We start from the raw sequence: 25,650 nt of genomic DNA, 5'->3' as shown, positions 1-25,650 counted from the left end.
AAATCAATGCATGGTTGCTAGGGGAATTTGGACCCTAGCTACCAGATGGCTGAAATTACAAACTGGAGACTGGCTGAATAATAAACAAAATGACTCAAAAATCGCAAAAAATCAAAAATCAAAACCAATTGCAAATTGTTTCAGTATATCACTTTCTACATCATACTAAAAGTTAATTTAAAGGTGAACAACCCCTTTAATTTGATTTGTGCAGAGCAGAAAATAGTTGCCCTTTAAGCTTTCATCTAATGGAGTGCACGGTTGGTGGAATAATCTCCCCACCAATTCCCCAAGAGTTCAGAGCTGACATTCTGATAAATATAATCATTTTCTATGTTATTCATCTCCATGGGGAAACCACTGCTTTGTTACAGATGATACACAGGCCAAGAGATATGAAGAGGCTTAGTAAGAAGCCTGGAGGCAAAGAATGCAGGGATGCTGACTCTGTCAAATTAAAATGAATGATCAAATTAATAATCGCCACTCCTCCGCTGCCCTCTTAAATGGCAATATTTTTAGCTGTCTGATTCTGCATTTAGATGACATTGGATCTTCATTACAAAAAAAAGTCATTATTCCTTTGGGCTGTTGGCAGGGCCCTTGGAAAAAAAATAATCTATCCAAAAAAATATCCACCTTGAACCCCATTCTGATCCATTACTTCCTTTGGAATTAAAAAAAATGGTTGGATAGGTTTGTTCCAGTTGCCTTTGTGTGGTGCTGACGTCTCATAGTAGCTGAGGTTGAAAAGACCTGTGTATCAGGTTCAACATTTTGTCCAAGGAAATACTACCTACCCTCCAGTTGATCAAGAGGACGGCAAAAAATCCCACCTTAATTAGCCTGAGAATGGAGAGGGACTCTCAAAGGGAAATTAGAGTCTCTGGATTAGCACACGAATACTAACAAACCTCACCTGCAACATATTCCCAAATAAGAGTATGGGGCAAATTCACTAACCTCTGAAAATTCGGCAGTGACGGTTTCGCTCACAGCGCAACCTTCCCCAGGCATCAGGGCCGGAACTAGGGGCAGGCAGAGTAGGCACGTGCCTAGGGCGCAAAGCTGGGGGGGCGCCAGGCACGTACCTCCTCTGTCGCCTACCCAAAGTCCGGTTCCCGACTGTCTGGTTGTTATCGCTTCTTCTTCGATTCTGCGCATGCGTGAAAACTCCATGCGCAGATTCGCACAGGCGCCGCTACTGCCCGACTTGCCTAGGGCGCCTGGACAGCGTGGCCCGCCTCTGCCAGGCATAAATTCACCAGGACCACACTAATTCACTAAGATCCTAATTTTGCTGAAACGCTGGAAAAAGTGCGCTAGCGTTACTGCGCCAAGCAAAACAAAGTTGCGCTAGCGTTGCCTAATTTGCATACGGCGGGAAGTTAAAGTTCAATGGACGTATCTGCTGTAGCAAATACATTACACTACACAAGCCCAGGGAACCTTAATAAAATAAAGTTGTTATATTGCCCTACACATGAGCCCAGTGTATAGTTTATGTGCCATATGTTAGGAAATGTAGGGGGGAAGCTGGTTACCCCAAAAAAAATTTACGCTATTTTTCAGCCTATCACCCTGAAAAAGGAAAAGACGCTAGCGTTTTTTTGGGACTTAGAAACTATTTTTTGAGGAACTCCTATCTACTCTACTGCTCTATTACGCCTGGTCTGAGGTGGCGAAGGCAAGTCTGGCGCAAGAGGTAACGTTCAGTAAAATCCGCATCTTAGTGAATTTGCGTATTACGTCCATGCGCCAGAGCGCAGATTCGCCAGGAGTTAGAGAGCGAAGTCTATCTCTTTCGCTAGCAAAGTTATGCCGGGGACCGTTAGTAAATCTAAGAAGTACCGAAATGACGTTACGTGGTCGAATTTTTACCCGTGTTAGTCCCTTTAGTAAATTTGCCCCTATGTATCTTGTAGCAGCCCCCAAACCACATTCCACTGGAAAGAATGGGCCAAACAGCTTTCCTATGAGCGAAACCATCGCTATTAATGACTCAGTGTAGCCTCGTACTGCAGAATGATTAGAAGCTGAATCATCGATTGAATGGACTTCTGAATACTTAATTGAAATATGCATTCCCAGGTGCTTAAAGGGAAACTATCGCGGAAATGAAAACTTAATATAAGCTTCAGCATACTGAAATAAGAAGTTTTCTAAATATAATAGGGATGCATCGAATCCAATATTTTGGATTCGGCCAAATAACTAAATGGATCTGAATCCTAATTTGCATATGCAAATTAGGGGTGGGAAGGGGAAAACATTTATTACTTCCTTGTTTTGTGACAAAAAGTCACTCGATTTCCCTCCTCGTATGTAAATTAGGATTCGGTTTGGCCAGGTAGAAGAATTTGACCAAATCCGAATCCTGCTGAAAAAGGCCGAATCCCGAACCGAATCCTGGATTCGGTGCATCCCGAAAAAATAATCAATTAAAAATTCTGTACCATTTCTGAAATAATCAAGTTTATCTTCACTATCCATCCCTCTGCATCTGTTTCTCTTCAATATATAGTGAATAAAGTACCCCCTCTTGTAAAATATAAGGCCGAAGGCCGAGTGTTTTCATACAGGTCATGGAACTCCGAGTTAACTTCTAATACCCTCATATTTTACAACTGGGGGTACTTTATTTATTATAATACACAAATTTCAGTGAGTCATGTGACAGAAATGACATCAGAACTCACCGTTTATAACTGATGACATCAGAACTCACCGTTTATAAGGATATAATTTACAAGATATTCATGGCTTTTGTGTATTATATTCAATATATCTAATAGGGGGGCTCCTTTTGCCTAGAAGATGTATTAGAGCTCACTCTTTTAAAATCACCAGACATCATGTCTCTCTACATGCAGGATTTGTGCAAAAGGCAGTTATTTTGTTAGATTTTGTTTGTACTGGAATCAGTTATTTGAGTGAGCTCTAATACATCTTCTAGGAAAGGAATCTCCCTATAAGATATATTGGATCAATCACAATTGCTCACCCAACTGCTGCATGAAGACAGAATAAAGAGAAACAGATGCTGAGAGCGGAATAGTGAAGATAAACTTGATTAATTCAGAAACGATGCAGAATATTTAATCGATTGTATTTAGAAACTTTCTTATTTTATATTATGCTGAAGCTTATATTGCATTTTCTTTTTTTGACAGTTCCCCTTAAAAAGGCCAAAAGATCCTATTTCCAATGTCATATGTGGGGGTTAAGTGATGTGAGTGGATAAAGATGTTGTGAAACTGGGATCCCCTGCCCAAATGTTGCTCTGTGTGTCTTTAGATATGTCATGCTTTTGTTACTAAGGTTTGTTCTATTGAGTCAAATCTGGGTCTGGTTTACTCGTTACTTGATTGACTCCCAACTTGCTTTGTTATACCTAGCTTCCTGAGCTCTTACTGAGACAAATTTTAGGTTCCGGCTTGTCTAAACCTCCAGCGTACTTAATTCTCTGTCTGGCCAATGCCTTCCTTTTCCCTTACAATAGTGTCCATGTATGGGGTTGTATTAGGTTGAGGGGTGAATTAGGGAAGGGCCATAAGCCTATGCCAGTAGAGGAGTTGCCCAACTGTAAGTCAAATTCAGCAAAACTATTTTAGTGGATAGGGAACCTTAAAGGAGGTAACTACTGATGGCAAATTGGAGACATTACATTCCATGGTTCAGAATTAGAGTGCTCTTACCCATACAGGTATAGTAGTCATCCGTTGTGATGATAGGTGCTCACTAATAGGTCCCAAGCCTGCAACCGGATACGTATTCATAGACAATCTGAAGAATTAGCGGCACACTAATCGTTGCAAAGCAGTGAACAAATTTATTTAGCCTTCCAAAATGTAAGGCAGACGTTTCGGACCACACTGAAAAAGGGCCCCGTTGTGGTCCGAAACATCTGTCTTACATTTTGGAAGACTAAATAAAATTTGTTCAATGCTTTGCAACGATTAGTGTGCCGCTAATTCTTCAGATTGATTCCATTCCATGGTGTCACTAGGTGCAGCAGTACTTTATCTGGAACGATACAGAAGTGCAAGGAGTGCATTTTGAAGCAACTACCTATAATGAATGGGGTTTTATGCACAACTGGGTGGGGTAGTTGCTGGCTGACTGGGTGGCAGATAGTGCCTGTCCTGCTTCTCTCTTAATTCTACCTCTGTAGGGGATCTTACGGATGTTATTTCCTGCGCTGGTGGAGGTGCCATTTACTCACCTGTCACACGTGATTCTATCCAATTTTCTCCAGTCCCTCTCAATCTCTCTATATTGTGTGCCCCCAATTCCCACCCCTTACTGGCAATTTACACTGATATAAGTCCTTGTATCTTCTTTCCCTTACAGAGCCCTCTATATTGCCCATTTTCTCATCAAAGTGTAAATCCCTGTAGTCCCCACACAGGGATTGGATAAACTGGAGGGTAAAGTTTGAACTTCCACCCCATCTGTCCAATACCCATATGGCTCTACCCGGACTTAAAGGGATACTGTCATGGGAAAACATGTTTTTTTAAAAACACATCAGTTAATAGTGCTGCTCCAGCAGAATTCTGCACTAAAATCCATTTTTCAAAATGGGGCTATACATATTGTCAGTTTCCCAGCTGCTCCCAGTCATGTGACTTTTGCTCTGATAAACTTTAGTCACTCTTTACTGCTGTACTGCAAGTTGGAGTCATATCACCCTCCCCCCCAGCAGCCTAACAACAGAACAATGGGAAGGTAACCAGATATCAGCTCCCTTATACAATATAACAGCTCCCTGGTTGATCTAAGTGTAAGGCCACACTGGGCGTTTTGGGGAGTTTTTGTCGCCTGGCGACTAATCGCCTTGTCTTTGCGACGACCAATCTCCCCAAACACCTTTCCTCACTCTGCGCTGGCTTAAAATGAAAAATCGCAGGCGCTAATCACATGCGGCGATTCGCTTTCTGAAGTCGCCAGAACGGGTGACTTCGGAAAACGAATCGCCGCATGTGATTAGCGCCGGCGATTTTTCATTTTCCCTTTGTTTCTCTCCTTTTAGCTCACAATCTATCACTCATGTATTATAAGGGATAATGTACACCCTACTGTAAATGATAAGGATATTATAAGTCACTGAGGGGTTGTTTTGTGACTATATAAAGGCACAAGGCTGCAGGCTGAGTTATACAGGGAACTCTGAGTATCACTCATGTATTATAAGGGATAATGTACCCCCTACTGTAAATGATAAGGATATTAGATATCACCAAGGGGGTTGTTGTTCTGTGACCATATAAAGGCACAAGGCTGCAGGCTGAGTTATACAGGGAACTCTGAGTATCACTCATGTATTATAAGGGATAATGTACCCCCCTACTGTAAATAATAAGGATATTAGAAGTCACCGAGGGGGTTGTTGTTCTGTGACCATATAAAGGCACAAGGCTGCAGGCTGAATTATACAGGGAACTCTGAGTATCACTCATGTATTATAAGGGATAATGTACCTCCTACTGTAAATGATAAGGATATTAGAAGTCACTGAGGGGTTGTTCTGTGACCATATAAAGGCACGAGGTTGCAGGCTGAGTTATACAGGGAACTCTGAGTATCACTCATGTATTATAAGGGATAATGTACCCCCTACTGTAAATGATAAGGATATTAGAAGTCACTGAGGGGCTGTTCTGTGACCATATAAAGGCACAGGCTGCAGGCTGAGTTATACAGGGAACTCTGAGTATCACTCATGTATTATAAGGGATAATGTACCCCCCTACTGTAAATAATAAGGATATTAGAAGTCACCGAGGGGGTTGTTGTTCTGTGACCATATAAAGGCACAAGGCTGCAGGCTGAGTTATACAGGGAACTCAGAGTATCACTCATGTATTATAAGGGATAATGTACCCCCCTACTGTAAATGATAAGGATATTAGAAGTCACTGAGGGGTTGTTCTGTGACCATATAAAGGCACAAGGCTGCAGGCTGAGTTATACAGGGAACTCTGAGTATCACTCATGTATTATAAGGGATAATGTACCCCCCTACTGTAAATGATAAGGATATTAGACGTCACTGAGGGGTTCTGTGGCCATATTAAGACACAAGGCTGCAGGCTGAGTTATGCAGGGTGGCCATATAAATATAACAAATAATAACAATAATAAACCCCCATATAAAAAGTTTAGTGCAGAATGGGTTTGAGATGATGGAAGTTGGAAGTATCAGACAGACTTACACAGAGACCTGACCGTGTAGTTACCTGCCAGAGCTACACACAGGACTGGATCCTCTTCTCTCACCTGTGTAGCAAATTCAGACTGAGAGAAGTGGACCCTTTGTGCCCTCAGCCTTTGTCCTTATCTGATCTCAAATGGAGTCTGTTGGACACTACTAAGGTTACTTGTGCAGAAAGAATTCATTCGGAACAAGAAACATTCTTGAGGGTGATCCCAAATTTTTGTCTTTCAAAACCCCCACCTCATGGGCACTGGAACAAAAACCACATGATACATTTTGTGAACAGTCGCATTGTTTTCTAACAAGGTCTGTTTCCCAATGAGCAGCTGTGGGTGTCTTATAAATAGAATTCATTCTCCCATTAAATGCCTTAAAGGGGTTGTTCACCTTTATATTAAACTGTTAGTATGATGTACGGAGTGATATTCTGAGACAATTTGCAAATTATCTTAATTTTTTATTATTGGTGGTTTTTGAGTTATTTAGCTTTTTATTCAGCAGCTCTCCAGTTTGTAATTTTAGCAATCTGGTTGCTAGGGTCAAATTACCCTAGCAACCATTGATTAAAATAAGAAACATGAATATGAACAGGAGAGGCCTGAATAGAAAGATAAGTAATAAAAAAGTAGCAATAACAAAACATTTGTAGCCTTAAAGCGCATTTGTTTTTTAGATGGGGTCAGTGACCCCCATTTGAAAGAGTCAGAAGAAGAAGGCAAATAATTAAAAACAACTATAACAAATAAATAATAAAGACCAATTGACAAGTGGCTTACAATTAGCCATTCTATAACATACTAAAAGTTAACTTAAAGGTGAACCACCCCTTAAAACATTACCTTCCAACCCAAACCCAATCCTCAATGTTTTCTGAAGGAAATAATAAGGCTGAAATGAGCGAGAAATCTGCAGCCCGAACTGATACACCTGCTGCTAGTCTATATAACTATATAGGACTCACACACAGTGCACTGACACATAGATGATTACTAGTAGCAGGAATGTGTATGGATTCCAGGAAATATTTCAACCTCATCTACTATGTAACCATGTAACTACCCGTAGTCTATATACCTATGTAACTACCATTTAACTATGTAACTATGTAACTACTCATAGAACTGTGTAGCTATCCGTAGTCTATATAACTTTGTAACTACTCATGGTCTTTATAACTGTGTAACTATCCATAGTTTATTTAACTATGTAACTACTCATAGTCTTAATAATTGTGTAACTATCCATAGTCTATAACTATGTAACTACTCATGGTCTTTATAACTGTGTAACTATCCATAGTTTATTTAAGTCTGTAACTACTCATAGCCTTTATAATTGTGTAACTATCCATAGTCGATATTTAATTATGTAACTACTGTGTAGCTATTCATAGTCTATATAACTATGTAACTATGTAACTACTCAAAGTCTTTATAATTGTTTAACTATCCATAGTCTATATAACTATGTAACTACTGTGTAGCTATCAGTAGTCTATATAACTATGTAACTACTCATGGTCTTTATAATTGTGTAACTATCCATAGTCTATTTAACTATGTTACTATATAACTACTCATGGTCTTTATAATTGTGTAACTATCCATAGTCTATATAACTATGTAACTACTGTGTAGATATCCGTAGTCTATATAACTATGTAACTATGTAACTACTCATGGTCTTTATAACTGTGTAACTATCTATAGTTTAAGTGTGTAACTACTCATAGTCTTTATAATTGTGTAACTATCCATAGTCTATATTTAACTATGTAACTACTGTGTATCTATTCATAGTCTATATAACTATGTAACTATGTAACTACTCATGGTCTTAATAATTGTGTAACTATCCATAGTCTATATAACTATGTAACTACTGTGTAGCTATCCGTAGTCTATATAACTATGTAACTACTCATCGTCTTTATAATTGTGTAACTATACATGGTCTATATAACGATGTAACTATGTAACAACTCATGGTCTTTATAATTGTGTAACTATCCATTCTCTATATAACTATGTAACTACTGTGTAGCTATCCGTCGTCTATATAATTATGTTACTATATAACTACTCATGGTCTTTATAATTGTGTAACTATTCATAGTCTATTTAACTATGTAACTACAGTATGTAACTACTCATGGTCTTTATAATTGTGTAACTATCCATAGTCTATATAACTATGTAACTACTGTGTAGCTATCCGTCGTCTATATAACTATGTAACTACTCATGGTCTTTATAATTGTGTAACTATACATGGTCTATATAACTATGTAACTACGTAACTACTCATGGTCTTTATAATTGTGTAACTATGCATAGTCTATATAACTATGTAACTACTGTGTAGCTATCCGTAGTCTATATAACTATGTAACTACTCATGGTCTTTATAATTGTGTAACTATCCATAGTCTATATAACTATGTAACTATGTTACTACTCATGGTCATTATAATTGTGTAACTATCCATAGTCTATATAACTATGTAACAATGTAACTACTCATGGTCTTTTTAATTGTGTAACTATCCATAGTCTATATAACTATGTAACTACTCATTGTCTTTATAATTGTGTAACTATCCATAGTATATATAACTATGTAACTACTGTGTAGCTATCCGTAGTCTATAGTACTATGTAACTATGTAACTACTCATGGTCTATATAATTGTGTAACTATCCGTAGTCTATATAACTATGTAACTATGTTACTACTCATGGTCTTTATAATTGTGTAACTATCCATAGTCTATATAACTATGTAACTACTCATTGTCTTTATAATTGTGTAACTATGCATAGTCTATATAACTATGTAACTACTCATTGTCTTTATAATTGTGTAACTATGCATAGTCTATATAACTGTGTAACTACTGTGTAGCTATCCGTAGTCTATATAACTATTTAACTATGTAACTACTCATGGTTTTTGAAACTGTGTAACTATCTGCAGGGCCGCCATTAGAAATCAGGGGCCCCTTACAACAAAATTTTTGGGGCCCCCTGGGCCCTGCCTACCCAGGCCCCTCCAAGCCCCGCCCCAGACACCCGCCCACTCCACATCACAGTTAAAAGACCACACAGACATCAGAGCTAAAAAAGGTAACCCCCCCACACACACAAGTTATAAAAAGCTATTGGGGACCAGGGCCCTATAACTTAAAAATAAATATTGGCACCAGGGCCCCCCATAAAAGTTGTTTTTAAACAGCATTGGTCCCAGGGCCCCCCTTACAAGTTGAAAAAAATTGGGGCCCCAAAGAACATGTTTTAAAAAAACATTGGCACCAGGGTCCCCTTACAATTTAAAGAAAATTGGGGCCCCAAAGAATATTTTTCAAAAAACATTGAAGGCAGGGGCCTATAGATTATTAAAATAATAGAGGGGATTAAAAAAAACACACATTGGTGTTCAGAGGAATTGAACTCATGGCTTCAGGAATTAAATTTGGCCTCCTTTCGTGACTTCAGGTCTTTTCGGTGCTTCAGGACTTAAATCATGGCTGTTTTCATGGCTTCGGGTTTTTTCACCGATTCTGGACTTCGGCTGTTTCAGCTGTTCGGAACTTCGGAAGGAGGCGGCGCAGCTTCGGCGCTGTCAAGCGGGCCTGGCTCATTCGAAAAGTTCAGCACTGACGGGTTCCCCTTCAGGCCGGGGCATGGAACACTTGTACTCCCTTTGCCCCCCTGATGGCGGCCCTGACTATCTGTAGTCTATATAACTAGGTAACTACTTGTAGTCTTTATAACTGTGTAACTATCCTTAGTCTATGTAATTATGTAACTACTTGTAGTCTTTATAACTGTGTAACTATCCTTAATTTATGTAATTATGTAACTACTTGTAGTCTTTATAACTGTGTAACTATCCTTAGTCTATGTAATTATGTAACTACTTGTAGTCTTTATAACTGTGTAACTATCCTTAATTTATGTAATTATGTAACTACTTGTAGTCTTTATAACTGTGTAACTATCCTTAGTCTATGTAATTATGTAACTACTTGTAGTCTTTATAACTGTGTAACTATCCTTAGTCTATGTAATTATGTAACTACTTGTAGTCTTTATAACTGTGTAACTATCCGTAGTCTATATAACTATGTAACTACTCATGGTCTTTGAAACTGTGTAACTATCCGTAGTCTATATAACTATGTAACTACTTGTAGTCTTTATAACTATTGTAAGAGTTTGGGTAGCTGGGATCAGTTTTCCTGGGGTAACACAGCCCACGGCACAAGCACAACTCATGAGAGTATAGTCTCTTGCTGGCAGTTTATTGTCTCTTTTGGTGATTTCAGTCCCTCTCACACAGGCAGCTTTCCTGTGTCTTTTCCCCAGCCAGGAACTCTCCACTCTGGCTTGAGCTGCCTGTTTAATTAACCACCTGAGTTACCTCAGGACAACTCAAAACACCCGGGCTGGACTAGCAGTCCCGGAACCACTCTGTTAGGAACCTGGGGCATAAATAAGCTCCGTCCTGGACTTTCCCAGGTATCCTAGTAGTGACCTCACCACATACCCCCCCTCCTTGTTTCAACCCAATGGTTGGAACAACTGAGGCCCAACAGGAATGAACCCGGGACAGGGCATCAACATTGCCCATTTCTGACCCGGGCCTATGTTTCACTGTGAAACAGTAGTCCTGCAGCGTGAGGAACCAACGATTCACTCGTCTATTGGTCTCCTTCTTTTGGGCCATCCATTTTAGAGGTGCATGGTCAGTAATAAGGTCAAATTTTCTGCCTAAGAGGTAATACCTTAAGGCATCTAGGGCCCATTTTATGGCCAAACACTCCTTTTCAATTGTGGCATACTTCCTCTCACAGTCATTGAGCTTCCTGCTTAAGTACACCACTGGATGCTCTTCCCCGTTATAAAGCTGGGATAATACTGCCCCTAATCCCACATCTGATGCATCTGTCTGGACCACAAAGTCATTTGAAAAATCTGGGGAATACAAGACTGGTTGTGCACATAATGCATCTTTGAGGGCCTGAAAAGATTTTTCTGCCTCAGGGGACCACTTGACCATGACAGAGTTTTTTTCCCTTTGTTAAGTCTGTTAAGGGAGCAGCCAAGGTGGCAAAATGAGGAATAAACCTCCGGTAGTAGCCAGTGATACCCAGAAAAGCTCGAACCTGCTTCTTATTAAGAGGGCGTGGCCACTGTTGAATGGCTGCTGTTTTATTTACCTGGGGTTTTACCACACCTCTGCCAATGGTGTAACCTAAATACTTGGCCTCCTCCAAACCAATGGCACATTTCTTGGGGTTGGCAGTAAGGCCTGCTTTACGGAGGGAATCCAACACAGCCTGAACTCTGTGCAGGTGAGACTCCCAATCTGTACTGTGTATCACCACATCATCTAAATATGCAGCCGCATACTGTTGGTGAGGTCTTAATATTCTATCCATGGCTCTTTGAAACGTGGCAGGGGCATTTTGTAGGCCAAAGGGCATTACTCTGTACTGGAAAGAACCGCCTGGAGTGACAAAAGCAGTTTTTTCCTTGGCCTGTTCCGATAATGGTATCTGCCAATACCCTTTTGTTAAATCCAATGTTGTCAGATAACGAGCAGTACCCAGCCTGTCTATGAGCTCGTCTACCCTAGGCATTGGGTAAGTGTCAAACTTGGATACTGAATTAAGCTTGCGAAAATCATTACAGAACCGCCAGCTACCATCTGGCTTAGGAACAAGAACAATCGGGCTAGACCAGTCACTATTGGACTCTTCAATTACCCCTAAGTCAAGCATTTTTGCCACTTCATCAGCCACAGCTTTTCGTCTAGCTTCGGGAATCCTATAGGGTTTGAGTTTAACACGCACTCCTGGCTCGGTTACAATCTCATGCTCAACAACGGGAGTCTTTCCTGGGAGGTCAGAGAAAGTATCCCTATTCCTCATTAAGAATTCTTTTACCTCCTGTTTTTGGGAGGTGGACAAAGTTTCTGCAATGGTAACCTCAGGGACCAGATGGGTCTCGTGAGTGTCCTTAGAAACAGCATAGGCTGGTACTGCAATTAATGATGCCCTGTCTTTCCAGGGTTTAAGTAAATTAACATGATAAATTTGTTCTGGCTTCCTCTTGCCAGGTTGGTGTACCTTGTAATTTACCTCCCCAACTCTCTCAATTATTTCAAAGGGTCCCTGCCATTTTGCAAGGAACTTACTCTCCACCGTGGGGACCAAAACTAGTACTCTGTCTCCAGGTGAAAAGACACGTATTTTAGCATTACGGTTGTATATCCTTTGTTGGGCAGCCTGGGCTTGGGCCAAGTTTTCTCTTACAATGGGCATAATTGAAGCAATTCTGTCTTGCATTTGTGATATCTGTTCAATTACACTCCTGTGGGGTGTCACTTCCCTTCCCAGGTTTCCTTAGCTATGTCTAAGAGCCCCCTAGGATGTCTCCCATAGAGTAACTCAAATGGAGAATAACCTGTAGAGGATTGGGGAACTTCCCTAATAGCAAACATAAGATAGGGTAAAAGGCAATCCCAATCTTTCCCATCTTTGTCCACTACCTTTTTCAACATACTTTTTAGGGTCTTGTTAAAACGTTCCACAAGACCATCTGTCTGAGGGTGGTAGACAGAGGTTCGCAATTGTGAAATTTTAAACAATTTACAGAGTTCCTTAGTTACTCTGGACATGAAAGGGGTACCCTGATCGGTGAGGATTTCTTTAGGGATCCCAACCCTACTGAACACATGAAGCAATTCTTTGGAAATGGTTTTAGCAGAAGTGTTGCGCAAAGGAATAGCTTCCGGATAGCGAGTGGCATAGTCCATGATCACTAAGATATATTGGTGACCCCGGGCAGATTTTAACAAAGGGCCCACCAGATCCATGGCTATTCGCTCAAAGGGTATTTCAATAATTGGTAATGGGATTAAGGGACTACGAAAATGTGGCCTTGGAGTGGAAATTTGGCAAACAGGACAGGACTCACAGTAATCCTTTACCTGCTGATATACACCAGGCCAAAAGAATCTCTGCAAAACTCTTTCGGTAGTTTTTTTCACACCCAAATGTCCCCCCATTACATGACCATGGGCAAGATCCAACACCATTCTTCTGTATGGTTTGGGTACCACTAATTGTTCAATCACCTCATTTGATTTTTTTGATACTTGGTACAGTAGATCCCCTTTTAAAGCCATGTGAGGATAGGATAACCTGAGCCCTGGCTCAATAGGTTCCCCGTCAATTATTTTCACATTTTCTCTAGCTTTTATAAGGTCAGGGTCTTTTAACTGTTCTGTACCGAAATTCTCTTTGTGTACATTCAAATCAGAGAAATCCACAACACTGTCAATAATACCCGACTCACTGGTTTCCCCACTAGGGTTTTGACCATCTTCAGGGTCCTCCAAGTCTCCTGCTAATACAGAGAAAGGGAAAGCTGGGGTTTCCTGAGGAGAATCCTCTGAACCTGTTAGTTCTGAATTTTCTATGGGCACAGGTCCTTCAACCACTGCATCAGAGCAGGGAGAAACTGATTGATTCCAGAGATCCCAAAACTGGGGAAAATCCCTCCCAATTATTGCATCATGCAGAAGGTGTGGTACTACCCCTGCAGAGTAAGTCACTGTACCAAGGCCCGTTTTAAACTTTAGGGTTGCCACAGGATACTCCCGTGTGTCACCATGAATACAAACCACACCAACCCTTTTTGACTGGAACTTAACAGGGCCTACGGAGTCTAACTTTACCAAAGTGACTAGACTACCGGAGTCTAGCAATGCAAGCAATTGTTTCCCATTCACACTCACTTTACACATTTGCTTTTCCTGAACCGGCACCGCAGTGCAGGCAACCGTAGCAAACAGGGACTGACGTCTATTCCTGGAAGAAAAATCACATTGCATGGGATCATCAAGCAAAGGGCAATTTGCTGCAATATGACCAAAATCATGGCAACGAAAACATTTAACAGTCTCAGAATTAAACCTAAGAGTCTCAGACTTTCCAGTTTTAGATTGCCAGCCTCCCGGGTTTTTGCCAAAATTCTCTCCCTTTAAGGGTGATTTACTTTTACCACCACCCGTGTCCCCATGAACAGTCTTACCCGTTGCCAGGGTGTACCTCCCTTTCAGGTGTGGAGCCCGGAACGATGCGGGAGGGGTGCCAAAGTTCTCAGCGGCAAAGTACCTTTCCACTAACTCCACAAGGTCATCTGCAGTTTTAGGGTCTCCATGGGTCACCCATTTGCGCAGGGCAACAGGAAGGGACCTCAGGTAGCGATCCAGTACCACCCTCTCAATAATCTCAGGTCCAGTCAAGGACTCTGGCTGCAACCATTTTTTCACCAGGTGGATCAGGTCAAACATCTGGGAGCGTGGAGGCTTCTCCGGGTGATAAGCCCAGCTGTATACACGTTGGGCACGAAGCGCCAGGGTAACGCCAAGGCGGGCCAGAATCTCTTTTTTCAGTTTCTCATAATCCTTGGCAGTAACAGAGTCAAGATCAAAATATGCTTTTTGCAATTCACCGGTTAGCAGGGGTGCCAAAAGACCTGCCCACTGCTCTTTAAACCAACCCTCTCTTTCGGCGGTCCGCTCAAATGTAGTGAGATATGCCTCCGGATCATCCTCTGATGTCATCTTTTGGAGGAAGCGGCTTACATTGATTTTGGGTACATTGCTATGTACTACTGCAGGTGGCTCCTGGGGTCTCTGTGCCAACTGTTGGACCAATCCTGTCAGTACCTGCCGGTCTTCCTCTGCATCTTCTGCCAGCTTTTTAAACATGGCCATCATCTGCTGTTGCTGTGCCTGTTGTTGAACCATTGTCTGTTGCTGCAACTGTAGGACCAGCTCCTTATGGCGGGCTTCCGCTTGCTGCTGTGCCTGTTGCTGGGTGGCATTAGACAGCATTAACTGTTTCACAATCTCCTCCATGCTGCACAGTTCTTATGGGATAACTACCCCTTTAATTCACAGTCTCTGCAATATTATACTGCCTTTTGTTGCTTTATTTTGTGCCCGCATCCTCCACCATATGTAAGAGTTTGGGTAGCTGGGATCAGTTTTCCTGGGGTAACACAGCCCACGGCACAAGCACAACTCATGAGAGTATAGTCTCTTGCTGGCAGTTTATTGTCTCTTTTGGTGATTTCAGTCCCTCTCACACAGGCAGCTTTCCTGTGTCTTTTCCCCAGCCAGGAACTCTCCACTCTGGCTTGAGCTGCCTGTTTAATTAACCACCTGAGTTACCTCAGGACAACTCAAAACACCCGGGCTGGACTAGCAGTCCCGGAACCACTCTGTTAGGAACCTGGGGCATAAATAAGCTCCGTCCTGGACTTTCCCAGGTATCCTAGTAGTGACCTCACCACACTATGTAACTATCCATAGTCTATTTAACTATGTAACTATGTAGCTACTCATTGTCTTTATAACTGTGCAACTATCTGTAGTCTATTTAACTATGTAACTACTCATGGTCTGTGTAACTATCCGTAGTCTATATAACTATGTAATTACTTGTAGTCTTTATAACTGTGTAACTATCCGTAGTCTGTATAACTATGTAACTACTTGAAGTCTTTATAACTGTGTAACTATAAGTAGTCTGTATAACTATGTAACTACTTGTAGTCTTTATAACTGTCTAACTATACATAGTCTATCTAACGATGTAACTATGTAGCTACTCATTGTCTTTATAACTATGTAACTATCCGTAGTTTATTTAACTATGTAACTACTCATGGTCTGTGTAACTATCCGTAGTAACTATACATAACTATCCGTAGTCTATATGACTATGTAACTACTCGTAGTGTTTATAACTGTGTAACTATCTGTAGTCTTTGTAACTATGTTACTACTTGTAGTCTATATGACTGTTATGTAATAAGTAAGTAAGATGAGGCAGAATGATTAAATCTTGCCTAAGAACATGTAATGGGATAATTAAATGAAAGTGAAATGAAAGTAGGAGTGAAATATTATCACTGTATAATTATCTCTGGCTCTTTCCTGCCACCTACTGACTGTAACTCACACCATCTCCTCTATATTTCTATCTCTCATTAACTGACATTATTCATCATTTCTCTTCAGTATAGCTGGAGAGTTTACATACACATATTTTTAGTATATCATATGGATTATATGCCTTGTAGTTCCAGAATATTTCAGCCTGCTCACCCCCCCCCCCCCAACTACTAAGTCCTCAAAGTTTCACCCCAATCCTGCTGCCCTGTTTCATGATACAACTTCTGTCTGTGGCTGTTTATTTAGTTAGTGCTGTGACCAGTGTAACTCCAGGGAAGGAGCAAAGGTGCCCACTCATTGGCCAATAATGGTGTGAGGAGCAATTAAAGTGTAGTTTTTTTTTTTTAGGGGCAGTCACGTGATTGCATTGCCGGACAAGGACTTTTCAGTCCCTCCAACTGTCAGAATGTTCCTGTTCCTGTTGAATCCTCTCATGATGGAAAAACTGCCTGCTGCACAGTGACTGCCAACAAGCAAACTTTTTTATTCTGAGATCCATCTGTCGCTGCTCTTATGTGTGTCAGCAAATCAATAGGCTCAACTCTGAGTTCTGCCTTATCAACTCTGTTGCAGATAAAACGTAGGTGTGTGTCCTTACACAGGATTATACCTTGCTTGAAACAATACTGATTTCCCCTTAAAGGGACAGTTCGTGTAAAAATAAAAACTGGGTAAATAAATAGGCTGTGCAAAATAAATGTAATACAGTTAGTTAGCCAAAAATGTAATGTATAAAGGCTGGAGTGACTGGATGTGTAACATAATAGCCAGAACACTACTTCCTGCTTTTCAGCTCTCTTGCTTTCCACTGATTGGTTACCAGACAGTAACCAATCAGAGACTTGAGGGAGGGTCAAATGGGTCATAACTGTTGCTTTTGAATCTGAGCTGAATGCTGAGGATTAATTGCAAACTCACTGAACAGTTATGTCTCATGTGGCCCCCCTTATAGTCACTGACTAACTCAGAGTTAGAGAGCTGAAAAGCAGGAAGTAGTGCTCTAGGGTTGCCACCTGCCTAGTTTTTTGAAGGGCTGCCTGGGTCAAAACTGCTTGCCCAGTTTTCCAAATTAGAAAAACCGGGTAGGATTTCCTATGGTTGACACCAAATGCCGATTGTGCGTCATAGCCCCGCCCCTAATGTCATTGCCCCGCCGAGTAATGCCCCCACTCCTGTTGCGTCACGGCCCCATCCCCTGCCCGGATTACACTGGGCAATAATGTGGCAACCCTATTGTTTTCTGTTCTGTTGTGTTAGATATCCGCTCACTCCAGCCTTTATACATTACACTTTTGTAATGTATATCTAATGCAGTGATCCCCAACCAGTAGCTCATGAGCAACATGTTGCTCTCCAACCCCTTGTATGTTGCTCTCAGGGACCTCAAAGAAGGGGCTTATTTTTGAATTCCAAGCTTGAAATGAAGTTTTAATTGCATAAAAACTAATTATAGTCCCAAGTAGAGCCTCTTGTAGGCTGCCAGTCCACATAGGGCTACCATATAGCCCTTATTTGGCACCCAAGGGACTTTTTCATGCTTTTGTTGCTCCCCAACTCTTTTTACATTTGAATGTAGCTCACGGGTTAAAAAGGTTGGGGACCCCTGATCTAATGTATAATTATATTAGCATACCTCCCAACATTTTGGAAATAAAAAGAGGGACAAAAAAGTTGCTGCGCGTAGCTTGGCAAATTTTTTTGATCACGCCCATTTGTGTGGCCACACCCCCTTATTACCATGTTTAATTTACAGAATTTGGCAGGTTATAAAAGTTTGAACATATTTCTGTGTTTTTTATTAAGTTATAAAAGTTTTGCTAATGAAGGTGAATTGCCCTTTAAACTTTTCCCAAGGGACCTGTTATCTTATATTGTTACAATTACTTATTTGCTTATCCTAGATACATTTGAATTGTTACAAATGTATCTTATCTTCTGTTGTGGCTGTTCTGGGCTCTCTGCCAAAAGCCACTTAAGTTAGAAACATTGTTTCTTTTTCTGGCTGTTCAGTGCAGAGAAAAACAGGACTTTCCAGTACAAATGAGGGACTGCGGGTTGAGCTGACAAAAGAGGGACTGTCCCTCTGAAAATGGGACAGTTGGGAGGTATGAATTAGTAACCATATTAGAAACAGTTTTTTTTTTTTTTGCACATACTATCTATTTACCCGGTTTTTATACTGAACAATTTCTTTAAACAGACAGGCACAGAGCACAGCAGCAGGGAAAAGCATTTCTATACTGGGGGGTTCCAGGCACAGGTTGATGGGGACTGCACAGCAGCAAGATCCTGGCAGATGTTTTACTTCCTTATGGCCTCACTTTATGTCCATTAGTCCTTAGATAGGGTTAGCACCAGGGTGGCATCCCACATCACATTAGAGTTAAATATGATTAAGCCCCACATTGTCATTCTCTGATCATAAGGGAGATGAGCAGCCCAAAGCTGGAGCAGGACACCACTGGGCTAATACTTTGCTGGAATCAGTGAGACAACTAAAGCAAAAACATGACTGCTTGATTTGTTTCCTTTCTAGCAAAAATCAGCAGTCCTTCCTTACTTTATGGCAGGAATTCTAGCTATTGTTAAATGGGTTGATCACCTTTGAGTTAACTGTTAGTATGATGTAGAGAGTGATATTCTGAGACAATTTGCAATTGGTTTTCATTTTTTATTATTTGTGGTTTTTGACTTATTTAGCTTTTTATTCAGTTTACAGTATCAGCCATCTGGTTGCTAGGGTCCAAATGACCCTAGCAACCATTCATTAATTGGAATAAGAGACTGGACTATGAATATTAGAGTGACCGAACAGAAAGATGAGTAATAAAAAGTAGCAATAACAATACATTTGTAGCTTTACAGAGTTTTTAAATGGGATCGGTGACCCTCGTTTGAAAGCTGGAAAGGGTGAGAAGAAGAAGGCAAATGATTTTATAACTATAACAAATACATAACAGTGACCAATTGGAAAGTTGCTTAGAATTGGCCATTCTATAACATACTAAAAATTAATTCAAAGGTGGCAGGGTTGGTGTAAAAGCCAAATTTACCTTTGCAGAGCTGCTATCTGGGTTGGCTGATTTTTCTAGGAAAGTGGGAAGGACAAGAGCAAAGATTTTAAAACATTTTATGTTACAGTTTGGGTACAAAATGAAAGAAAATCAGGGGATGACAGTCTCACTTTAAAGATGTAGGACTGTCCAATGTTTGGGGAGGGAGGAAAGGCGAAGTGAGATTTTAAGCAGATTGAATTGTTTCAGAATTAAATCTCTCCAGCCACAATCACTATGAATTAGGGCAGGACTACACGGCCGATTCCGCCGCGATCCAACGTGATGCGCAAAATCGCAGGCATCATGTCGGATGTGATGGAAATAAGCAGTGGTGGAACTTCCGGGGGAGCAGGGGGTGCGAGCGGGCCAGGGCCAGCACCCCCTCAGGGCCCCCCGGCAGTCCGCGCACCGCTGTGCGGCGCATATTCCCAGCCAGTTCCGGGTGTACGGAGGGGGGCGGGGGCCCGGCTGCGCGTCCTGCGCCAGGGCCCACCCCCTCTAGTTACGCTTCTGGAAATAAGGTAAGTAATGCCAGTGTCGGATCGTGTCGCATTGTTGAAGCGACGCAACACGACTGTCGGATGCAGATGCAGCGCTCACCATCTGCATGCGACAGTAGTGTCACATCACATCAACAATGCGACACGATCCGACAATTCAATTATTTACCTTATTTTTGTCGCATCCGACTTGATGCCTGCGATTTTGCGCAGCACGGCGGATCGCAACGGAATCGTCCGTGTAGTCCTACCCTTACAGATCCAGAGCAGCGGTAGGAACAGAGGGAATCCTGGGATGCAGACTGCAATGCAAAGGAACTTGGAGATGCCCTGACTTGCTCATTTGCAACCAGACTTCCACATAGCAGACCCAGGCAGAAGCATTCAAGGCTGACTACTGCTACATTGTTTCATGAGTCGGAACCAGACAAACTCAGGCACATACCTATAAACCCAATGGAAATGATTATAAAGTGGGAAGTTGCTCAGCATTACTTACAATTAGAATTCCTTTTCTTTCATTGAGCCCACGTTTTGGGTTCAGAAGTGGCTTTATAAGTAATAAATCACTGGCCCGCTGATCTAGATACAGATAGCAGTGCATGGCTGCAGAGTTTAGCAGGGAGGCAGCAGCAGTACCTGGGAGTTCATACGCTGGGGAAACTGATAGAAGAATCTGGCAGGAGACCAATCCAAACTGGGAAAGCACTCCTGACATTAGGGTTAAACATCATTTCCAATGGAGGGGGCGGGGCTTGCTGCCAGTTCACTGCTTTACTAAAGATATAAAAACTCTATGGGGTACAAAAGAGTCTCCAGCAGTGGAGCCTGATGTCAAGCAAGAAGTGCCCATCCACAGGCTCAGGGAACCCCATCAGAACATTTCAAAAGGTGAGTTTTTATATTATTATATTTAACTGCAACTTCCACTCCCCCCTCCTAAGAGTGTTGGAGATACAGAACCATCATTGCTAAATATATTTATATATAAAATAGTCATGTGTCTTTTTTTCAGCCTTCGCTGCTATGTAAATAGGCTTATTGATACACAATATGTTATAGAAAGAGTAAAATCATTAAAGGGGAACTACTGCAAAAATGAAATACAAGCTGCATCATACTGAAATAAGAAGCTTTCTAAATACAATCAATTAAATATTCTGTAGTGTTTCTGAAATAATCAAGTTTATCTTCACTATTCCTCTTTCAGCATCTGTTTCTCTTCATTCTGTCTTCATGCAGGAAGACGCATTAAAGTCAATGGGCATCCGTTTAGTTGTCACCAGTGGCGAATTTTTGCCAGTGAATTTTTGCTGGCGGCGAAGTTGTGAATTTGCGAATTTGCGAATTTGCAAATTTGCGCCTGTCTAATAAATTCGCACATCACAAGCAGCTTTTCTAGTTACAAATAAAGTGCATCTGTTGCTCCAGTTTTCCAGTCTCACTACATTCATTCACAGCGGAGCCTCAGGCTGCAACCAGCAAATCTTCTCTCTGTCTCCTCTTCATATCTCCCTTTTATTTCTACTCTGTATACTCACACATATCTCCCCTGTCCTCATCCGCTACTCTTACTGTAGCTCCAGTGCAGTGTAGTCTCCTCTGCACATATCTCCCCGATACTACTCCTTTACTCATTCCTCCCTTGTCAATCTCTTCTGCACATATCTCCCCTGTACTACTCCTCTACTCATTCCTCCATTGCCTGTCTACTCTGCACATATCTCCGCAGTACTACTCCTCTACTCATTCATCCCTTGCCTGTCTCCTCTGCACATATCTCCCCTGTACTACTCCTCTTCTCATTCCTCCCTCGCCTGTCTCCTCTGCACATATCTCCCTGGTACTACTCCTTTACTCATTCCTCCCTTGCCTGTCTCCTCTGTACATATCTCCCATGTACTCCTCCTCTACTCATTCCTCCCTTGCCTGTCTCCTTTGCACATATCTCCCCTGTACTACTCCTCTACTCATTCCTTCCTTGCCTGTCTTCTTTGTACATATATCCCCTGTACTCCCCCTCTACTCCTTCCTCCCTTGTCTGTCTCCTCTGCACATATCTCCCATGTACTACTCTTCTACTCATTCCTCCATTGCCTGTCTACTCTGCACATATCTCCGCAGTACTACTCCTCTACTCATTCATCCCTTGCCTGTCTCCTCTGCACATATCTCCCCTGTACTACTCCTCTTCTCATTCCTCCTCGCCTGTCTCCTCTGCACATATCTCCCTGGTACTACTCCTTTACTCATTCCTCCCTTGCCTGTCTCCTCTGTACATATCTCCCATGTACTCCTCCTCTACCCATTCCTCCCTTGCCTGTCTCCTTTGCACATATATCCCCTGTACTACTCCTCTACTCATTCCTTCCTTGTCTGTCTCCTCTGCACATATCTCCCATGTACTCCTCCTCTAATCATTCCTCCTTTGACTCTCTCCTCTGCACATATCTCCCCTGTACTACTCCTCTACTCATTCCTCCCTTGCCTGTCTCCTCTGTACAAATATCCCCTGTACTCCTTCTCTACTCATTCCTCCTTTGCCTGTCTCCTCTGTACATATCCCCCCTGTACTCCTCCTGTACTCATTCCTCCCTTGCATGTCTCCTCTGTACATATCTCCATGTACTCCTCCTCTACTCATTCCTCCCTTGCCTGTCTCCTCTGCACATATCTCCCCTGTACTCCTCCTCTACTCATTCCTCCCTTGTCTGTCTCATCTGCACATATCTCCCATGTACTACTCTTCTACTCATTCCTCCATTGCCTGTCTACTCTGCACATATCTCCGCAGTACTACTCCTCTAATCATTCATCCCTTGCCTGTCTCCTCTGCACATATCTCCCTGGCACTACTCCTTTACTCATTCCACCCTTGCCTGTCTCATCTGCACATATCTCCCATGTACTACTCTTCTACTCATTCCTCCATTGCCTGTCTACTCTGCACATATCTCCCCTGTACTACTCCTCTTCTCATTCCTCCCTCGCCTGTCTCCTCTGCACATATCTCCCTGGCACTACTCCTTTACTCATTCCACCCTTGCCTGTCTCCTCTGTACATATCTCCCATGTACTCCTCCTCTACTCATTCCTCCCTTGCCTGTCTCCTCTGCATATATCTCCCATGTACTCATCCTCTACACCAGGGGTCCCCAACCTTTTTTACCCGTGAGCCACATTTAAATGTAAAAAGAGTTGGGGAGCAACACAAGCAAGCAAAAGTTCCTTGGGGTGCCAAATAAGGGCTGAGATTGTCTATTTGGTAGCCCCTATGTTGACTGGCAGTCTACAAAAGGCTCTGCTTGGCCCAATACTTAGTTTTTATGCAATTAAAACTTGCTTTCAAGCCTGGAATTCAAAAATAAGCACCTGCTTTGAGGACACTGAGAGCAACATCCAAGGGGTTGGAGAGCAACATGTTGCTCCCGAGCTACTGGTTGGGGAACACTGCTCTACACATTCCTCCCTTGCCTGTCTCCTCTGCACATATCTCCCCATGTACTCCTCCTCTACTCATTCCTCCCTTGCCTGTCTCCTCTGCATATATCTCCCATGTACTCATCCTCTACACATTCCTCCCTTGCCTGTCTCCTCTGTACATATCCCCCCTGTACTCCTCCTCTACTCATTCCTCCCTTGCCTGTCTCCTCTGTACATATCTCCATGTACTCCTCCTCTACTCATTCCTCCCTTGCCTGTCTCCTCTGCACATATCTCCCATGTACTCCTCCTCTATTCATTCCTCCCTTGCCTGTCTCCTCTGTATATATCTCCCCTGTACTACTACTCGTTCCTCCCTTGCCTGTCTCCTCTGTACATATATCCCCTGTATTAGTTCTCTACTCATTCCTCTTGCCTGTCTCCTCTGTACGTATCTCCCCTGTACTCCTCCTCTACTCTTTCCTCCCTTTTCTGTCTCCTCTGTATATTCCAGACACCACACATGTAGCACGAGGCATTTTCGTTCACTTAGTGCATAGGGTGTTATAGACCAAGCTGTCCCTCTTGCCTTATTTCTCATGTCACAGAAACATCTATTCATACACATTCCTAATGGAGCAGCAAACTAAACGTGGAACAGTGCAGCCAGGGCACAGATAAACAGCCGCCCTATAGTTTAGTCTCATAAGCCCCACTATCTCTCACTATCTGCCAGTGGCACATGCTGTGGGGTAGGGGCAAGCACCATGGAACATATAGATAAGAGCCCGTTATTGGTGTCTGCTTAGCTGACAAAATGCACAGGGGTTAAGTGAGAGGTAAGTAGAAGTGTTTTTTGCTTCTCAGTCGGGCAGTGTTGTTAGTAAGTAGCTAATCGTTCAGGTGGATATTAGTGAGAAATAGGAGTCTCTCACACAGGGGCTATTGTTACCTTATGGAATATGGCAGAATGAGAACAGACATCTGGCAGGGGCCCGTTCTACACATTTCTCTGTCTCAGTTACAAGAGGTTTAGGCTTAGCTTCAGATGTTACTTTTTTCCACCAGAGGCATCATTTTAGAAACCAGAGGCAAAGAATAAAGTGCAAGAAATGAATGCAAAGCTCCCTGTTTATTTGCATGTTGCCCTGCAGCTTGCACCCTATCTCTCTGCACCCATAGAATGAAGCTCAAATGGCTGTGCCTTGCAGCAATGTGTATGGAGGGGAGCATGGGATCACACACTGAGCTAAGCTGATTTTCAGACAAACTAAAAACAATTGCATTTATGGGGTCTTAAGTGGTGGAGTTTGGGAGGGCACAGCTCTGAATAGAGGACCACTTATTACAAACTGTCTTGATCCCTTGAATACATGCATTTAGGAAAGCATTTTGATCTACATCACAAGTATCCTTGAGCTCTAGTACAATAACTATTATATAAAAACTAGATTATAATTCAGATTTTTGCAGACGTTTTCCGGTCATTTGTCATTACATGCGCCACCTAGTGGCAGAAAATAAGACTCGGTTATTGAGGTTGTCAATTGGATTAAATGCAAGTAACCTGTTTAAAGAAAAACAAAAACAGTTCCCTTTACCAATAAATGTGCTGAAATGAGCAAACTTAATGGACCAGTATTAATGTCCTTAAAAATGGGGCTGTGTACCAATTTCCCAGCATCAGGGTGGGTGCAGCTATTGGGCAGCAATATAAAAGCAAATTAACATTATTTCCTGCCCTTTCCAGTCTTACAGTATAAATCTTTCAGCTGAGTTTATTGCCTCCTGCCTGCCCCTGTCTCATTATTCCTTATTCTACATAATTCTCTCCTCCCGTCTGCAGGAATGTAGGTCAGAAATAGAACAGAGCCAGAATAAAAGGGACTGGTTATAAAGCTGAGCACTTGCTGTGCAGTCCCTGAATGAATAGCTTGTCACTCTCATTTACTGACCCAGACACTGCAAATGATACTTGATTAACAGGGAAAACATAGAACAGAGATAGGGGGTTCAGGGTTGGGGTGGGATCTGAATATTTATTAACAAGCAGTGGCACTTGTAGCAGGAATATAATCAAAGGGGGGATAGGTGGGAGTCCTTTCAGGGTCCCCTTAGTAGTGGGAGACCTGGATAGATACAAAGAGGACAGGCATCTTTGGGCATAAGAGGGTCTGATTGTGGCAGATCAGCAGGGTGGTCAAAGAGGTTCTTCTCCTTTAAATCAACTCTTAGTATGATTTCGAGAACGATACTGAGAATAATCGTTTTTTATTTTCTTTTACGGTTTTTGAGTTATTTCGCTTTTTATTCCGCAGCTCTCAAGTTTGCAATTTCAGAAATCTGGTTGCTAGGGTCCAAATGCCCCTAGCAACCATGCATTGATTTTAATCAGAGACTGGACTACGAATAGGAG

General features: G+C 42.0%; 1 protein-coding gene across 3 annotated transcripts in view; it reads left to right on the top strand.

Moving 5' to 3' along the window:
* slc14a2.L (solute carrier family 14 (urea transporter), member 2 L homeolog) overlaps positions 1-25,650 on the top strand; it is a 46,956-nt gene that overhangs the window by 7,979 nt on the left and 13,327 nt on the right. Inside the window, exon 1 of one of the 3 annotated variants that reach the window (XM_041570275.1) lies at positions 20,597-20,702. The exons of 1 other annotated variant lie outside the window; for it this stretch is intronic. In XM_041570275.1, the coding sequence (XP_041426209.1) occupies positions 20,643-20,702 (60 nt within the window). In that variant the 5' untranslated portion in view covers positions 20,597-20,642. Of the gene's footprint in view, positions 1-20,596; positions 20,703-23,618; positions 24,074-25,650 lie in introns of those variants that run through there. One more of the 3 variants, XM_041570276.1, reaches the window with a different exon arrangement.

This window comes from Xenopus laevis, chromosome 1L (assembly GCF_017654675.1).
Source record: "Xenopus laevis strain J_2021 chromosome 1L, Xenopus_laevis_v10.1, whole genome shotgun sequence".
Taxonomy (NCBI): domain Eukaryota; kingdom Metazoa; phylum Chordata; class Amphibia; order Anura; family Pipidae; genus Xenopus; species Xenopus laevis.
The sequence above is the reverse complement of the archived record's forward strand: the minus strand, read 5'-3'. Positions and strand labels throughout refer to the sequence as shown.